The 16,401-nt window shown below is 55.6% G+C and overlaps 1 protein-coding gene across 3 annotated transcripts in view; it reads right to left on the bottom strand.

Annotated features, from left to right (window-relative positions):
- Positions 1 to 16,401, bottom strand: part of ERICH1 (glutamate rich 1) — a 45,935-nt gene that overhangs the window by 11,975 nt on the left and 17,559 nt on the right. For all 3 annotated transcript variants that reach the window (XM_055345527.1, XM_055345528.1, XM_055345529.1), the window contains one exon: positions 8,828 to 8,980. In XM_055345527.1, coding sequence (XP_055201502.1) covers positions 8,828 to 8,980 — 153 coding nt within the window. The remainder of the gene's footprint in view (positions 1 to 8,827; positions 8,981 to 16,401) is intronic.

The raw sequence follows: 16,401 nt of genomic DNA on the forward strand, positions 1-16,401 counted from the left end.
TATTTCACGGATAATTTACAGGAAGGTGTAAACTGCCCTTGAGAAGATGTGTGAAATCCTACGTGAAACCAGGGGTCACCAGTAACCAAGTCTGTGTCCGTGTGATGGGAGACTGGATAGCCTGGAGTCAGTGTGCCTTTTGGGAGCGAGCGGCTCGCGGGGGCTCCCGGAAGGTCCGGCCAGCCACACTCGGGAGAACAGGTCTCTGCGCCTCTCACATCCCTGAGGCTTCAGAAAGCCCTCAACAGTGCTTGGCACTGCAAGATGCTCCTGGTTGGCCACCGTCCTGGGTGCACGGTAGGGGCAGGCCACGAGGATGCGACGGAGAAAGCGGGCTCGGCCATGGCGGGTCACCTGCTGCCTGTCTGCAGTGACCGGTGCCGAGGGAAGGGCGGCCCTCAGAGAGCTCAGGCTGGGTCCCGCCACCTCCCCGCTCTCCTCTCCTGGGGACTCGACTGCTACGCAGGCCTGTGTGCCTGATTGCGGGACAGAGGGCAGGTCACAGATAGTGCTTCAGAAGGACAACTCTTCCCATCGACCCTCAGTCTTCATCGCGTTCCAGGACAACTAGTTCAAGGACATCTGAAGGCACGAGCACTGAACGCTGGAAGAGGATCCAGAGAACCGTCCGTTTATACCCCTGACGATGCAGATGGGAGGAACGGGGCCTCGCACGGGTCGGGAGCCTGGCGGCCACGAGGACAACACGGAACGGAATAAGCACCCAGGCTCAGACTCCCCAGTCCTCATCCGCCTCACCTTGTACCGCCCCCGCTCGCCACCAAGCCATCTCCCTTCTTGCCTGGAGACGCAGGCGGAGCCCCCCACTGAACTCTAAGCACCCACGGGCCTGGGGTCACAGGGTCAGGTGTGACTGCACAGAGTCCGTGCGGACCCACACTTGTGACCTTGTGCGACGAGAGCCTGCTCAGCCTGCTCAACCTGCTCAGCCCCACGTGCCTGCCCCCGGTGGAGTCGTCACCGTCCTCCTCTGGACACTGCGGCATGGACGCCGGAGCTGCTACCGTGTGCTCCCTGGGAATACCGCCCACCCCCCCACCTGACCCCTAGTGGAGCTGAAGAACCAGGCCCTCCACCCGCCTCCCCCTGGTTCTCCCAGCCACTAGCAACCACCTTCCGGTGCTCTGCTTCTAGGGCTTGGCCTTTTGCTTTAGGTTCCATGTGTAAGGGATACCGTGTGGGATTGCTTCCTGTAGGATACTCTCCAAGCCCACCCACGTTGTTGCAAACGGCAGGACTTCTCTTCCTCGTGGCTGGACAATGTCCTGTTGTACGTATACTCAGTATGGCCTTTATCCGTGCATCCTGTGACAGACACTTGGGGTTGCTGCCACATTTTGGCTACTGTCAACAACACCGCGGCGAGCACGGGAGGCAGGCATCTGAGATCTGTTTCCCTTCCCTGAGGGTCTATGCCCAGAAGTGGAAGAGCTGGGTCGTAGGGTAGTGCTTTTTGATTGAGGACCCTCCCCCTGTTCTCCACAGTGGCTGCACCAGCCTGCGTTCCCACCAACAGAATAAGAGGCTCCCCTTTCCCCACAGCCTCGCCAACACCTGTTGTTTCCTGTGTTTATTAATTTTAGCCACTCTGACAGGTGTGAGGGGGTGTCTCATTGTGGTTCCATCTGTGTTTCCCTGATGCAGGGTGATGTGGAGCATCTTTCCATGTGCCTGTTGGCCATGTGGGTGTCTTCTTTGGAGAAATGTCTGTTCATGTCTTCCGCCCATTTTTTGATCAGACTCTTTTTGGCTATTGTCATATGAATTATTTTTATATTTGGGGCATTAACCCCTTATTGGATATATAATTTCCAAGTATTTTTCCCATTCAGTAGGTTGCCCTTTTCTTCTGTTGTTTCCTTTGCTGTGTAAAACCTTTTAGTTTGATACAGTCCCAATACATTATTTTATTCTTTGCTTTTATTGACTCTGCTTTTGGCGTCAAATCCAAAAAAAATCACTAATAAGAAGTACGTCACCTCCTTGGTTAAGTTTTCCCAGATATCTTATTCTTTTTAATGCAGCTGTAAATGGGGTTGTTTTCCTGACTTTTCGTTCTAATACTTTGTCTCATCAGTGTATAGAATTGGAACTGATTTTGGCATACTGATTACGTGTTGTACATCCTTCCTGAACTTATCAGTTGCTGCAGTCTTTTGGTGGAGTCTTAAGGGTTTTACTTTATGCACTATCATGTCATCTGCAATAGTGAACTTTGCTTTTTCCATGCCAATTTGTACGACTTCCTTCCTTCCTTCCTCCTCCTGACTGATCTGGCCAGGACGCCAGTGCTGTGTTGCATACATGTGGTGAGAGTGGAGGTCCTCTCCTTCTGGAATGTTTATTAGTTGAATAATTATTAATCAATATCCACAAAAAAAATCCACAGTACCACCTATTATTGTAAGGTATTCATGCAAAGCTGAAGTAGTGTAAGTTTACCGAAATCCAAATATTTCTTGAATCCAAGTTTCTCATGAACATATACCAGTGATGGTTTGAAAGTATGTAACTGAATTGTAAGAAAATACAGGTGATCAGCACAAATGGGGCTCCTCTCCTTTTTTAAAGGCAGGCTGAAGAGTTGTGCTGATTGCACTGGCACAGTACTTCAAAATTAATAATCTGACATCTCGAGCCACATCGTCCTCCATCAAACATTGATCAAAGTTGGCAGCTAGCTCACTTCACCGAGATGGGGAAGGGCCCAGAGCGTCAGGTGTGTGTGTCAGTAAGATGCCAAAAACCAAAATGTGAGCATGTGCATAAGCTCAAGCCTCTGAGAACACCACCAGGCTACTGGGAGGCCCCAGAATGTGCGGAACCCCTCCTGGGTAAGCTGCTCCCTTCACCTCCAAGGCCCCTCATGGTTTCTCCTGTGAGGAACTCAGGAGAAAGCCAATGTGCTCCCATAACTCTGTGAATCTCACTGCAGTAAATCAGCAGAACAAGGATGGAAGCTGCTGAGCAAGTGTGACAAGTGTGACACCTATGGGACGTAGCCCCTGGTCAGCAGATTTTGGCCAAGCAACCTCCTTGGTCTCCACCTAGACTCCAGGTGTTAACCATGGCACCGTGTCGGTCAAACACGCAAAGGCACGGAGCTACATGCTCCAGTGAGGACCTGAGAGGCCAGGGGCCCCAGCTCCTCAGCACAGACGTGGACAACAAGGTCTGAGGCCTCCGGCCTTCGACATGGGGCCTGGCCAGTCCCAACACACCTGATGGATGGCCGTCTGGCTCCCAGGGAGTCTGCAGGGAGCCGCACCATCAGCTCGGGCTCCCAAAAGCCACCACGTCAATAAGTGCTTCATTAGTGCCTGATATCAGAATATAATCTTAAGGTGTAATTTTAATGACTTTGCAGATCATCTGCTCAAAGCCAGTGGACACGGTCAAAGCCAACAGTGATTATGAATTTGGACAGCAAACTGGCTCTCTCCTCACGGGCTCCTGTGTGAGTAATGGGTCCAGTCACTTCCCAGCCTTGGCTGAAGACCCGACCCCACTGCACTGGTGCTTCAGGAACGGAGAAGGGCCATGCTCACATGGGTACAAGGCTTGCAATAAACCTAACTGAACCGGCCCAAGTCCGGGCCCTGACCCCTACTAGAAGGAATAGGAAAGTGAGCCTGGAGGAGAGAGATGTCACACATAGACCACGGCCTGCAGATGCTGGTGGGCAGAGGGCAGAGGTGAGGATGGAAGCCCGGGAGCACGTCCCAGGAGATACCGTGGGCTGTCAAGGTCACCGTGAGGAAGGCAAAGGGATGCCCAGCAAGCCTTCGCCGCCAGGTTGGAAGCAGGGCTTGCGAGAGGACTTCTCAGGTGTACAGTTGCAGATGGTGGGGGCACGGAGCCCTCAGGAGGGATGTGTGAGAGCGGGACAGGGAGGGAGGAGCCAGGGACCTGCAGGGGTGCAGTGGAAGGCGTGTGGGTGGCGGGAACCCCTGGGAATGGCAGGGCAGAGGCCGGTGGGCAGTTGTGTCAGGCGGGGATCACAGCAGAAGCTACCCTGCCTCACGTCCTGAGCTGGATCCACCTGCTGAAAGCCAGGCTGATGGGGGTCCTGCTCTCGTGCTTCACCTGCCTGGGGGCAGGAAGGGCAAAGTTACCAGGCAGATGGGCCAGGCCCCTCGAGGGCAAGGAGCCTCTGTCATGCAACGGGAAACGTGTGCAGGATCTGGAGATGCACGTGGACCAAGCAGGGAGCTGGCCTTCCCAGGAAGTGTAGGAAGGAAGGGCTCGCGCAGGGGGCCTCTCACACCAACATTCTTGCGAGCTCCCTGGAAGCCAGCAGTGCGACAGGCCGTAGGGAACACAGGCGGGACACGCCTGAGAACCCCGGGGGCCTTTTCAATCGCCCAAGCGAGAGACCGGAAAACCTAACGTGCAGTTCGCTGGCACGGGGCAGACTGTAACTGCTCTAATGACCTCTGTTAGCTCGGGTGTTATATCAATGTCGTCATAACCTAAAACGGGCCGGCACCACCGACGCACAGACCTGTTCTGGGAGACCTGGAGAGACATCCGCACTTACGGTGTACGCCTTCTCCACGTAGGTGTTGGGCCGACTTTACCGGCGTGAGGACGATGCATGAGCTGGGGTGGCAGCGGGGACGGAGCCCAGGGCAGAGGGAGGGCAACGGTGTGTCCATGGGCAGCAGGGGTGCTGCCCACGGTGGGGTGCTTGAGCCATGTGGCCCGGTCCCACCCTGGGCATGGCTTACGCTCAACGGCCTGAGCGGGCGCGGCCACAGCCAGCTCTCAGAAGCCGGGCCAGCGCCCGCAGCCCTCCGGGGACAGGCTGTCTGTCTGGGCAGTGCCACGTGGTGCGCAGCCCTCCACGCAGGGCCAAGCTGGGGAAGCCGGGGGCGGGCCGCGGATGAGCAGCAGGTCCACGCGGGGAGGAGAAGCATGCATACCGGCCATTCGGGGAAGACAGGCCTGCGTGCACGGCTCTGCCCAACGGCCACCATTCAGGGGGCGGGCGCCAGCGCGGGACACATGTCAAGGGACAAGGCCGCAGGGACGACTTCACCGCAGGGCTTTGTGTGCTCGTTACCCTAATTACAGGGAGGGCCTCCTTGTGGCTGGCCCCGCTCGGCGCCTCCGTCCAAGTCCCTCCGCCGCAGGCTGTGCCCACGGCGATGCGCCCATGGCTGGCCGCGTCACGGCTGCCTCGCCCCGCGCCCCTGCCGCCCTCTGCTTGTCGTCCCTGAGCCAGGCGCTTCACAGGACCAGGCGGCCTGTGCTGTGGGGCGTCCTCTGCACACGTGGGGGTGTCCTAGGGTCACCTGCCAGGCTCCTGTGGTATGTGCTGCGGCTTGCTGGCAGGTACCTGGGCTGCCCATGCGCAGTGACGAGCCCCTCAGGCACGGCCCCACCTGCCGCCTCTGTGGTCCCAGGACCAACCACACCACTCAAAGAAATGCGTGTAGGCGTTTACTAGTGAAGTGAACTCAGGCTTGAACACTGTTGATTGACTCTTACTTCCAAAAGGAATAGGACGTGGCTTAGAACAATCAACAGCTAAAGAGCACAATCTGAAAGCAGGGACCAAGCCTTGAGAAGTGGGGAGAGGTCACCACCAGAGGAGAGACCAAGGGAAACAACTGCAGTTTGATAAAGACAACGAAAACCTATGAACTGAGCTTCCCAGCAGCCAAAGTGAAAAGAGCGTATCTGTGTAAAATATCTCTAGTCTAATAAGCAGCAGCAAATACCAGTTCCTAACAACCCAAGCATTTTCTAGCACTGAATGCGACAACAAATTTTCATCGGGACTTTTCTATCAACACCAGTGGATGGACATTGAATGAAGAACAAAGTTTTAAATGACAGTTTTACAAAAACAAGCTAACTATGAAAATCCATCTCCACGCCTTTCACCAACTTACATTAAAAATGAAATTCAAGACGCTGCTTTTACAGAAGGTGCTGACATAAAGCAGGTGCAGAGCACGCTCACGACCTGATGGCACAAGGGAATGCGCCCCAAAGCCCAGGGATGGAGTGATGTGTTTCTGGCCGCCAGCACACCAGCCTGGGGTGTGTGTAGGGGTATGGCTCTCTCTCACCACCGCCTCTGCCATCTGTTCAGGTTCCACTAGCAGGCACCTGGGTCCGAGTCCTGCCAGGTGTAGTTAGTACCCGGCAGCCCTGGAGGACTTCCAGGTGAGGTCCTGGATTAAGGGAAGTCACATGGGGCAGCCTTACCCCAAGGTGCAGCAAGGCGGGGAGTAGAGCAGGGTTCCACCCAAAGGAGGCTGTGGAGCACAATGGATGGCCTCCCGTGGCCCAGTGCCCAGTTGGCCACAAGTGACGGCCCGGGGTTCTGGCTGGTTGAGACATCATGCAACCCACGTGGGCAACAACAGAAAGCTGAATGTCTGAGAGGGGAGCCCCCAGGCACAGACTTCTTCTGGAAAGGGGCATCAAGGTGCTGGTGGGAGTGGAAGTCGGGGTCCCCAAGTCTGACCGTGCACCTCCTCTCCCTAGGCTCCCAGGGTGCGTCCCTAAGAATACTAACCTCAGAGAAGTCCACATCTGCATCCGCTCTGCTCACAGATGACCCGGATCGAAATCTGGCCACATGGAGCCACATGGAGCCACACGGAGCCAGCAGTGCTGCAGCGACACCTGGCGAGCGCCGGCCTGTCCCATAGTGAACCCGTGTACACTAATCCGCATAGCCTGGAACTAACCTGATGGGGGCTTCTTGCCCCAGGTGTGAGGTCACAGCAGGGACAGGGGACAGGGCACCAAGCTGGTACAGGGGCGACCCAACAGGGGGGCTCCCCGAGGGCAGTGTGGGGTGACCTGCATGGGGCGGTTTGGGGGGCAGGGCTGGGGATGATCCAGACAGAAGGGGGCTCCAGGAGGGGACTCCACCATGCCCCACACATCCCCCACCGGGCTGGGTGCTCTGGCATCCCCAAACCTCTGGTGACCTGGGGCGGTGGCCCCGTGGACAAGGGGTCCCCGCCAGCACCCTGTAGCCAGGGGGTGGGGTGGGGAGGGCGGGTGGACGGGGGTCCCCACCAGCGCCCTGCAGCCGGGCAGGGGGAGCGGCAGGGTGGAGATGGGGTCCCCAGCAGCACCATGCACTGCGTGCTTTGGGTGCAGGTACAGTGAACCATGCACGGGGGTTGGAAGGAGGAGCGAGCTCTGTGCTCTTCTGGAAAAGCGGGCAGGGCTGCTTCTGGAGCCTAGCTCACGGGGCCCCCGGCAGGTATTGGGGTGGGGGGAAGAGGAGCCCTCACCCTGCAGCTGCGGCGAGACATCCACACAGACAGACCGAGGGGGGCCCAGCGCTGCTCTGGGGTGGACTGCCCCTGATCCTTGCAGCGGGTGCGGGGTCCATCACTCGGGTCACGGCCATGACAGGTGCACAGGGCCTGTGTGCTGCGGAGAAGCTGCCCTCACCGCCCTGCCGCTTAATCCTCAGGTCACCCGAATTCCACAGAAACGCACCCTCGGTGCCCCTCCCCTGCCCTCACCTTTGCTATCAGGGCCCAGCTCCCCTGCCCTCACTCTCTGCTCTCAGGACCCAGCTCCCCTGCCCTCACCTTTGCTGTCAGGGTCCCACTCCCCTGCCCTCACCCTCCGCCCAGCTGCACCCCACCTCTGTAACTCCTGGGCAGACACCACTCCAGCTCCATGGCCTGCAGGGCCAACTCACGCTCTGGTACTGGGACCCCTGACAGGCCTGGTCCTGGCCGGCCTCACCAGCAGAGCAGCATGGGGTGAGCAGAATGGACTGTGTCCACCTCATGGGAATGAATCGCACATGCTTTTTACCGAATATACTAAGTACACGTGAGGTATGTTCAGCAAAGTCATTGATTTTCCTAAGAACATACTTACATTTCCTCACTTTTTTAAAAAAGATTTTATTTGTTTATTCATGAGACAGAGAGGCAGGGACACAGGCAGAGGGAGAAGCAGGCTCCTGCGGGGAGGCCAATGTGGGGACTCCATCCCAGGACCCCAGTGTCGCAACCTGAGCCAAAGGCAGATGCTCTACCCCTGAGCCACCCGGGTGCCCCTATACTTATATTTTCTAATTAAATAATCTATTCACCTGATAATGATTTTCCTACAATTTTCAACAGGGCTTGAAAAGACACCTTGATTATTCCTTAGCAACCCCATTTTTGGTTTTATGGTTTCTGATCCTTTCGTTAGGGACTCGGGTGGATAATGTACAGGGAAACCACATTTTCTTGATATTAAAATTAATTAAGGCTTTTAGTATAGCTTCTTAGTTTATACCTTTTAAAAAATCATCTAGGTAAATTTTCATTTGGCAATTCCAAATTCCTCTTTATTTGCTTTAACGCGATACCAGCACATGCACCAAAGCAGGGGCATCACTCCATCCACAGGACATTCAACCACAAAAGCAAAATAGTCATTCAGTTCTTCCACAAAAAAGATGCTAAATAAATTATTTCCATTGTTACAAAATTGATATACAATCTCAGAAACCCTGAAAAAAGTGGAAAATCAAGAAAAAAAGTTCTATGTGAACGGAAACAAGTACCATTAACGTTGCGATGTATGTAACAGCAGACCTTCCCTGGCCTACCAGCGATTACGGCCACGGCTCCGTGCCAGCTGAATGTCTGCCCACCCTGAGTCTGTTTGCCCGTTGTTACCAGTTCCCTATGGTCCTTTCCAGTGACTGCGAGACACATAGCAGTGCACCGTGTGGCCGCACAGCGGCGTGCTCCCCTGACCCTCTCCCTGTGGGGGCTCCAGTGCGTCAGAACAAGTAGGACGCCGTGCAATCACGCCTCACCTGAGACACGGCACGCTCCTCCCACGTCATCGCTGCTGGAGGTGTCCTCGGAGGCCGGGCTGCCTTGCGGCTCTGGCGGAGCTGGGATGTACCCCTCGGGAGGCAGGCTCGCCGTGTAGAACCGCCTTCGAGGTGAGACCTTGGTGTCCCCATCTGCAGGAGACAAGGGGACTGTGAGCATGGCATACTGTGGCCAGAGGTGCAGTCACCAGTCCGTCCCCACGTGACAGGATGGCACATCCCCGACTCTGCTCCCCAGGCTGCACCTCCAGGGCCATACACTGGAATAAAGTCTAAGCGGATTAAAGACCTCAGTGTGACACCTGAGGCCATAAAACTAGAAAGAGCACAAGCATGTGCTCATGCTTGTGACGCTGGTCTCAGCAATCAATGTCTTTCTGGATCTATCTTCTCAGGAAAACAAAGAAAACAGAATCATATTTCCATTGAAAATATGGCAGGTGGACAAGGGAACCGTCCAGACAATGATGAGACAGTCTAAGGAAGGGGAGATAATCCCCGATGACCTACCCATCTTCTTAATCATATTTCCATTGAAAGACGGCAAAGCAATCTTGTGACAAATGCAAGTGGATATCCCCATTCATCTTTTGCAGAAAAATTGACATTTTAAAAACAACAAAACAAGGTTTGAAAGAAATCACTAATACGTATGACAGAATGTGGCTTTCAGACATTTCAATGTAAAAACCCGAAACACTCTCAAAATCTTCCACCATCAATGTATTTCACTTTCTTGAAGCTACAATGAAGAATTCAGCTCCTAGGCTACTTTACTTCACAGTCCATGATTCCCATCAATCTGGTGGGATCAGGGGCAGCTTCCAAGCAGACCACCCTGGCCACATATCAACTTCCATCCTTTCCACACAATATTTCTGGAAGCTTCTAGATGGTTCAAGTGAGCCAGTTCCGGTGGAGGTCACAGTACGTGCTTGGCTGTCCACTGCACCACGCAGGGCACCAGACACCGTGACAGCAGGCAGCTCATCTCCCACCAAGCAGGGAGCGGGTCCATGCGGGGCCTGCGGCCACACAGCAGGCTGGGAAGGCGGGGAGTGCAGGACACGGGAGCAGCTGGCGGGAGGAGAGGTCCAGGCCCCAGCCCACGGGAGCTCACCGGGACTGTGTCCAGGGCCCAAGGGGCAGTGCAGACGCTCACATCCAGAGGAGGACAATGTGGCTGGGAGCGGAGTGCGGATGCCCGGGCATCCTTCCGCGCCTTGCCTGTCCCCTCGGCCTGTCCCCTCGGCCTGTCCCCCACGGAGAGGTCCTCCACGGAGCCCACCGCTCGTCATCCCTGCTCCCCATGATGCTCACAGCAGCCGCGCAAGCCGACTTTAACAAAACCACCACCGTAAGCACATGGGCCCTTCCGATGTTCAGGCAGATGCTGTCGCTGATGGGGGAAGGCGAGAGGCTGCTCATGGCGCCACCATTCACAGCTCCTTCCTTCCGCGACACACGCCGCGTGTTCACTGAACCCACTTCCACGGCTAGCTGACCGACATTGGACTTTCAACTCTGACCTTGTCACGGTCCTGGCCTCTGCTCCGGAGGCAGCTCTGCCTTCCTGCCTTTTGGAGAACGAATGAAACTCGGCACAGACGCCCAGACACCTGGAGCCCTGCCGCCCACCCTGCCAGTCCCGGAGGTGACCCCCGTGTCCCTGCTCTGGGGAAGCCCGGTACTGAGTCAGGGCTCCTCCTCTGCCCTTTGTCTTTCCAGATGCAACATTCAGCACCGTCTTTTTCTACAAATTGTCCACTCACCCCAAGCACCTCAAAAACTCAGTAATTTTTAAAAAAATGTAAAGTCTTTTTTCTTAAAAAAGATTTTACATTTTTAGAGCAGTTTTAGGTTCAGAGCAAACTGAGGAAAAGGTACAGAGATTTTCCTCACCCCCTGCCCCAGCCTCCCGAGATGGGTGCTTCTGTCGGAGGGTACGTGTTACACTGAAAGGTCCCCCACCGACACATCCTCATCACCAGAGCCCACGGCCTTCATCGGGTCACAGGGTGTCACACGCTCTGTGGTCTGCACACGTGTGTGATGACCTGTACCCACCAGGACAGGGCCACTAAGAGCCGTCCCACTGCCCTAAGTACCCTCTGTGCTCACCTGCTCGTCCTCTGTCCTCAGCCCTTGGCAGCCCCTCACCTCATTACTGTGCCCGTGTCTGCCTTTTCCAGAAGGTCATGATTCCAGAGTGGGAATCGTGCAGTGCGTAGACTTCTCGGAGAGGCTTCTCTCACTTATTGGTCTGCACTTGTGCCTCTTCCACATTTTCTTGGGGCTTCCTGACTCGTCTTTTTTACACTGAACACCACCCCCTGCCTGGATGGACCAGAGGTCACGGATCCATCGCCCACCCCAGGGCATCTTGGTGGCTTCCAGGGTTGGCAGTCGGGAATAAAGCTGCTGGACGCACCTGCTGTGGGTTTCATGCAGACACCAGCTGCGTCATTCTTGGGGGTTGGAGGGTGAAGGGGGTCAGGCCACTCCATGCACAATCTCTGCCATCTTGGCCCCCGGGCCCCCACTCTTGTACCTCACACAAGAGTTCTCTCTTCGCTGTGGAAGTCTCGGGGCCACCATGATTCCATACAACTCAGCATGCTTTCCCGTTAAGAGGGAAGGAGAACACATCAGCCAGGTGAATGGAACTTCCTCTGAGAAGGGGTCCGACCCAGGATGTGCTGGTGGTTGGTCCGTGTACGGAGAGGACACGGGGGACAAGCTGCAGGCTTCCACGTTTACTGAGATGGGGGAGGGGGCACCTGGCAGGCAGCTGCGTAGACAGGGCGGTGTGAGCCGCAGAGGCTGAGCCTGGAGTCTGGGAAGTGGCTCAGACGGAGAAGTCAGCCTGGGAGCCTGACCTGCCCACACACAGAAGCTGTGGGACTGGGGGAAATCATCTGGGCTGCGGACAAGAGCGAAGTCAGAGTGACTGCGGGGCCCTCCAGTACCCAGAGGTGGCGCAGTCCCTTTGACATGCAGAGTGGAGTCGCCACATGGGAGGGAGGAGGAGCTTAATCCTCGTCCTGAAGGGCTGTGCTATGTGACATTCGTCCCAGGGTGTATGGGCACCGGTCTGCTGAATCCTCAACGACCACGTGGCATGTGTACTTTGAAAATGCTGTCGAGAGCAGCACCTCCTGCTCATGTGATCGCAGGCCCTCACCAGGGTCCCGTGCCTGGGGCTCGAGCTCCCAACACGACAGACTGCCTCCCGTAGTCCTAAATGTCAGCTCAGAAGCTCCGGGCAATAGACACAGTTACCAGGAAGGAGGCCACTCTCAGGGAAAACACAAAGTATCTCCTGCCTGCCTGGGGTAAGTGGCAAAACGCTGTGAAGATGCAGGGCTGGTTGGACAGCGGACACCACGCACCCATTCCCGTCCTGCCAGCAAATCTTCTCGAACCTCGACATTTCAAGAGGTTGGATCTACGTTGTAGAGGAAAACATGCCCCCACATGCACTCACCAGGCACCGACAGTACACACACGCAGCCACACTGCACGGGCTGGCACATGCCCCACATTGTGAGCTCAACCACACACCCACAGCGTGCACACCCATGCAACCCACTCCGAGTGCACGCACATGCTCCACACACCCACTGCCAAGTGCACCCATGCATCCCACACACCCCCACACTGCAGCGCACCCATGTGCCCTGCACCCCCATGCACTGCGAGCACACCCATGTGCCCCACACCCCCACACTGCAAGCACACCCACATGCCCCGCACACCGAGCACGCATCCATGCGTCTGGTGCACCCCCACACTGTGTGCACCCGTGCATCTGGCACACCCCCACACTGCATGCACACCCATGCACCCTGCACACCCACACCCTCCCACACCGCAAGCACACTCACATACCCTGCACACTCATGCACCCCACACTGAAAGCACACCCATGCGTCCGGCGCACCCTCACTTGTGTGCGCACAAACCACATCCTACGACCCCCACCATCAGTCTTATTACCCAGCGTCCAAGCTGCAATGTCACGGCAGCTACTTCATGGGCAATGAAAAGTCTCGCTGCCTCATCACTGGATGGTGCTTAGCTCTGGATAACACCTGCCAGTGAGGTGGGTCTGTGGGCTACTCTTTGTTCTGATGGTGAGCAGTTAGCCCGTCTGCCACATCCTGTCCCAAAAGCCGTCCCCCACCCTGTGCTTCCAGCTCCAGGTCCCGGCTTGGCCGCATCACCTCGGACATGCATCAGCAGGGCAGTTAGCTTTCAGAGGCACTTCCTTTTTCATGATGGTATTAACAAAAAAGCACAAATATCTGAGTGCTGAACGTGGTGGGTTTTTAAAACAAACAGTGAACTCTTGCCACTCCCCTGGGCATGATGTACATGCACCTTCCACCCGTGGGCCCATCCTCGCCATCACGGGCCTGGTGAAATGTCCTGTCAGAGGCTTCCGCAAAGCAGCACTTTTTCAATATTTTTTGTGCACTCCTTGACAATCTGATCGAAATAAACATGCAGGAGCAAGGGGCCGAGAAAAGCTGAGAAACTCTGAAGAAGAACAGCTGAATGGATTTTCCCCCCTGGGTATTAATGCACATCATAAGCCAGAGTAATTAAGTCAGCTTGGGCCAAGGGTACTGCAGGAGCCAGAAACCCACAGGGGATGCTCTCTCCTGTGAACAAGGCCGAGGCGAACCTGCCGGAGGTGAGGTGAGACCACCTCCCCGGCACCTGACACTGCACGGGGTACCTACCCCGGAGAGCTCTCTCTTAGAAGACAGTGAGTACCTACTATTAAGGTAGGAAAGACTTATTTGTCAACATAAAGAATAACACCCAGTGCTCATCTCGTCAAGCGCCCACCTCAGTGCCCGTCACCCAGTCACCCCCACCCCCCGCCGCCCACCTCCCCTTCCACCACCCCTAGTTTGTTTCCCAGAGTTAGGAAAAGACTTCTTGAGCCACAAACACCATGAAACATAAGCTTAAAGATAGTAACTTCTATACAGTAGAACACATTGTTGTTTTTAAAACTGCAGACAATCCATGGAGAGAAGGTACTTGCAACATACATAGTTGGTCAAGAGTTTAGATTTGGAATACAAAAAGAACTGAAATCTGAAGATACATAACCAAAAACCCAAGAGAAAAATACCCCCCAATATGGTCTACAGAGGAGTGCATGCTGTGTAGCGTCCGTCACTAGTAATCAATAGTGCATATTAAATTGAGATGCAGGTTCCCTGCATTTGATTAGCTGGCCCTTGAACAACATGGGTTTGAACGGCTGCGGTCCATGGATATACAGATTTTGATAAATACAGAATATATCGTAAATATATTTTCTCTTCCTCATGATTTTTTCTTAAAAAAATTTTTTTTATTTGAGAGAGCAAGCGAGTGAGCGAGAGAGGACACAAGTGGGGGGAAGGCAGAGGGAGAAAGAGACTCCCTCACGGAGCAGGGAGCCCCACACGGGGCTCGACCCCAGGACAAAGGGCCTGGCTTCAGCTCAGGCTGAGCCCTCCAGGCGCCCCTTGCTTATAATTCTCTCCTCTCTAGCTGACTTTGCAGTGGGAGTGCCGTGTACAGCACAGACAGCGTACGAACTGTTCTGTTCGTGTGGTTGCTGAGGCTTCTGTCAACAGCGACCAGCAGGGGGTACGTTCTGGGGAGTCACAGGTTACAGATGGCTTTCTGACTGCCCCGAGGTCAGCACCCCAAGTCCTGGCTCAGTCAGGGGTCACAGTGCTACCAACTCAGTAGGACCTGGAGAAACAGGAACTGGCATGTGGGTCACCGGAGTGCATGTACAGCTACCTCTCTGGGACGTGCCCTGTGCAAAGGAGAGGTCACTGCTGACCCCACACACCTCCACTCATAGAAGGAACCAGGCGGAAAAGCCAGAAGAACATACAACGTATTTCCAGCCAAGACGGAATCACAGGCAGCGTGCGCCATCCATCCTGGGGGGGGGGGGGGGGGCGCAGACAGGCCAACCCAGTGAAACGGGGCAGGGCAAGCTTGAGGGCCATGGGGCGGCACCTGACAGGTGGTGTTCTCCCGAGGTGAGGAGGGAACAGAGGTCCAGGGAGTCAGGCTGTGAGGCCAGGGTTCTGAGGGCACCCCTGAGGGTTCTGCTGAGCCTGGTGTGGGCACCCCAGTGAGGGGCTCCCAGGAGGGAGATGGCTTCATATCTCCACACCAGGCAAGGCACTCAGTGGAGGGTGCCTGGCGGCCAGCGACCTCAAGGAAGGATCAGGCCACTTCCGGGCAGCATCCCTGCATACAGACAGAGCTGAGAGCGTGAGCAGGAGCATGGGGGAGGCGCCCCCTCCCGTGAGCACCACTGGGTGAGGGACAGCAGCTTCCGGGGCCAGGTGGACTTCTCCTGGCCACTTGTACCTGCTGGCTGGGATGTAAGAACACGTAAGCGGCCCCATGAAGGTCAAAAAGCCCACAGGAGAGGAGACGGCCTGGCACCAACAGGTCCTCTGGGCTGGGGCGCAAAGTCAGATGGTCTCATACGTGAACTTGAAGCCCTCCAAGGAGTAGTTCCTGAACATTCTCCATGCGATGAAAATCACAATTGCAGAGATCCAGGGAGCTGCACAAACCTGAAGCCCTGAGAGGCAAAGTCAGACTGCTGGAGACCACCAGCAGGGGATGCGTTCTGAAACAGCCCCCACAGAGCACGATGGCAGCTAACGTGGACAGCAGTGAGATCAGTAGCAGTCTCACAAACCTCCAAGCACAACACCTGTATAGGGTAGAGCATACGCTCTACAGAACCAAGTGGGAAGGGAATGGAAGCGGGGTTTCTGAATTCTAGGGAGGTGGCAGGGAAACAGCCTGGAGGCGTTTGAGGGCTTCGCTTCCACTGGTGTCATCTTGCTCCTCCATCCCTCCTGAGGTACAACGGAAATACTGTGCAACTTCAATGTATACAGCGTATGGATCTGACACACATGTCGCCAAACCATCGCCATGGGGCTTCCTGACGGCTCCCTCCCCGCAGGTAATGACCACTCCCCGCAGGTAATGAGGATGTTTTGGATCTGGTCTCAGGAACGGTCTGAACAGTAGAGCCTGCAGCTTGCCTCCCTGAGAACCGGCGGTCGTGTCTGTGACCGGCGTGCCCCACATCACCCGGGGCACCCTCCATCCGTCCCCTGTGAATGCCGTGTCTCCAGCATCCACCCAGAAGTGGGATCACGCCGTGCGGGGACTTCTCTGCCTGACCCACCTCGCTCGGCATAATGCCCTGGGGTCCGCGTGCCATATTCCTCAGGCAACAGGAGGTTTCCCAGCGGTGGCAGAAGGTTAAGAGTTGAAAGACCTGAGTGCAGTGAGATTTTATTAGAAAATACTCACATCTGAATGGGAAACTGCACTTTTTACCAAAAAGAGCTTTGCAACTCTTTGCCCATTTTCATGGGCAACTCCAGGCCTTCATAGATGTTTCTGCACAGACCGCTCTTCACAGACCCCTGCAAGTCCAGATGAATGGCACAAACCTACCTGACCGCCGTCCACCCACCTGCCCAGGGTGTGCACTT

This window comes from Nyctereutes procyonoides, unplaced genomic scaffold (genome assembly GCF_905146905.1).
Source record: "Nyctereutes procyonoides isolate TBG_1078 unplaced genomic scaffold, NYPRO_anot_genome, whole genome shotgun sequence".
Taxonomy (NCBI): Eukaryota; Metazoa; Chordata; class Mammalia; order Carnivora; family Canidae; genus Nyctereutes; species Nyctereutes procyonoides.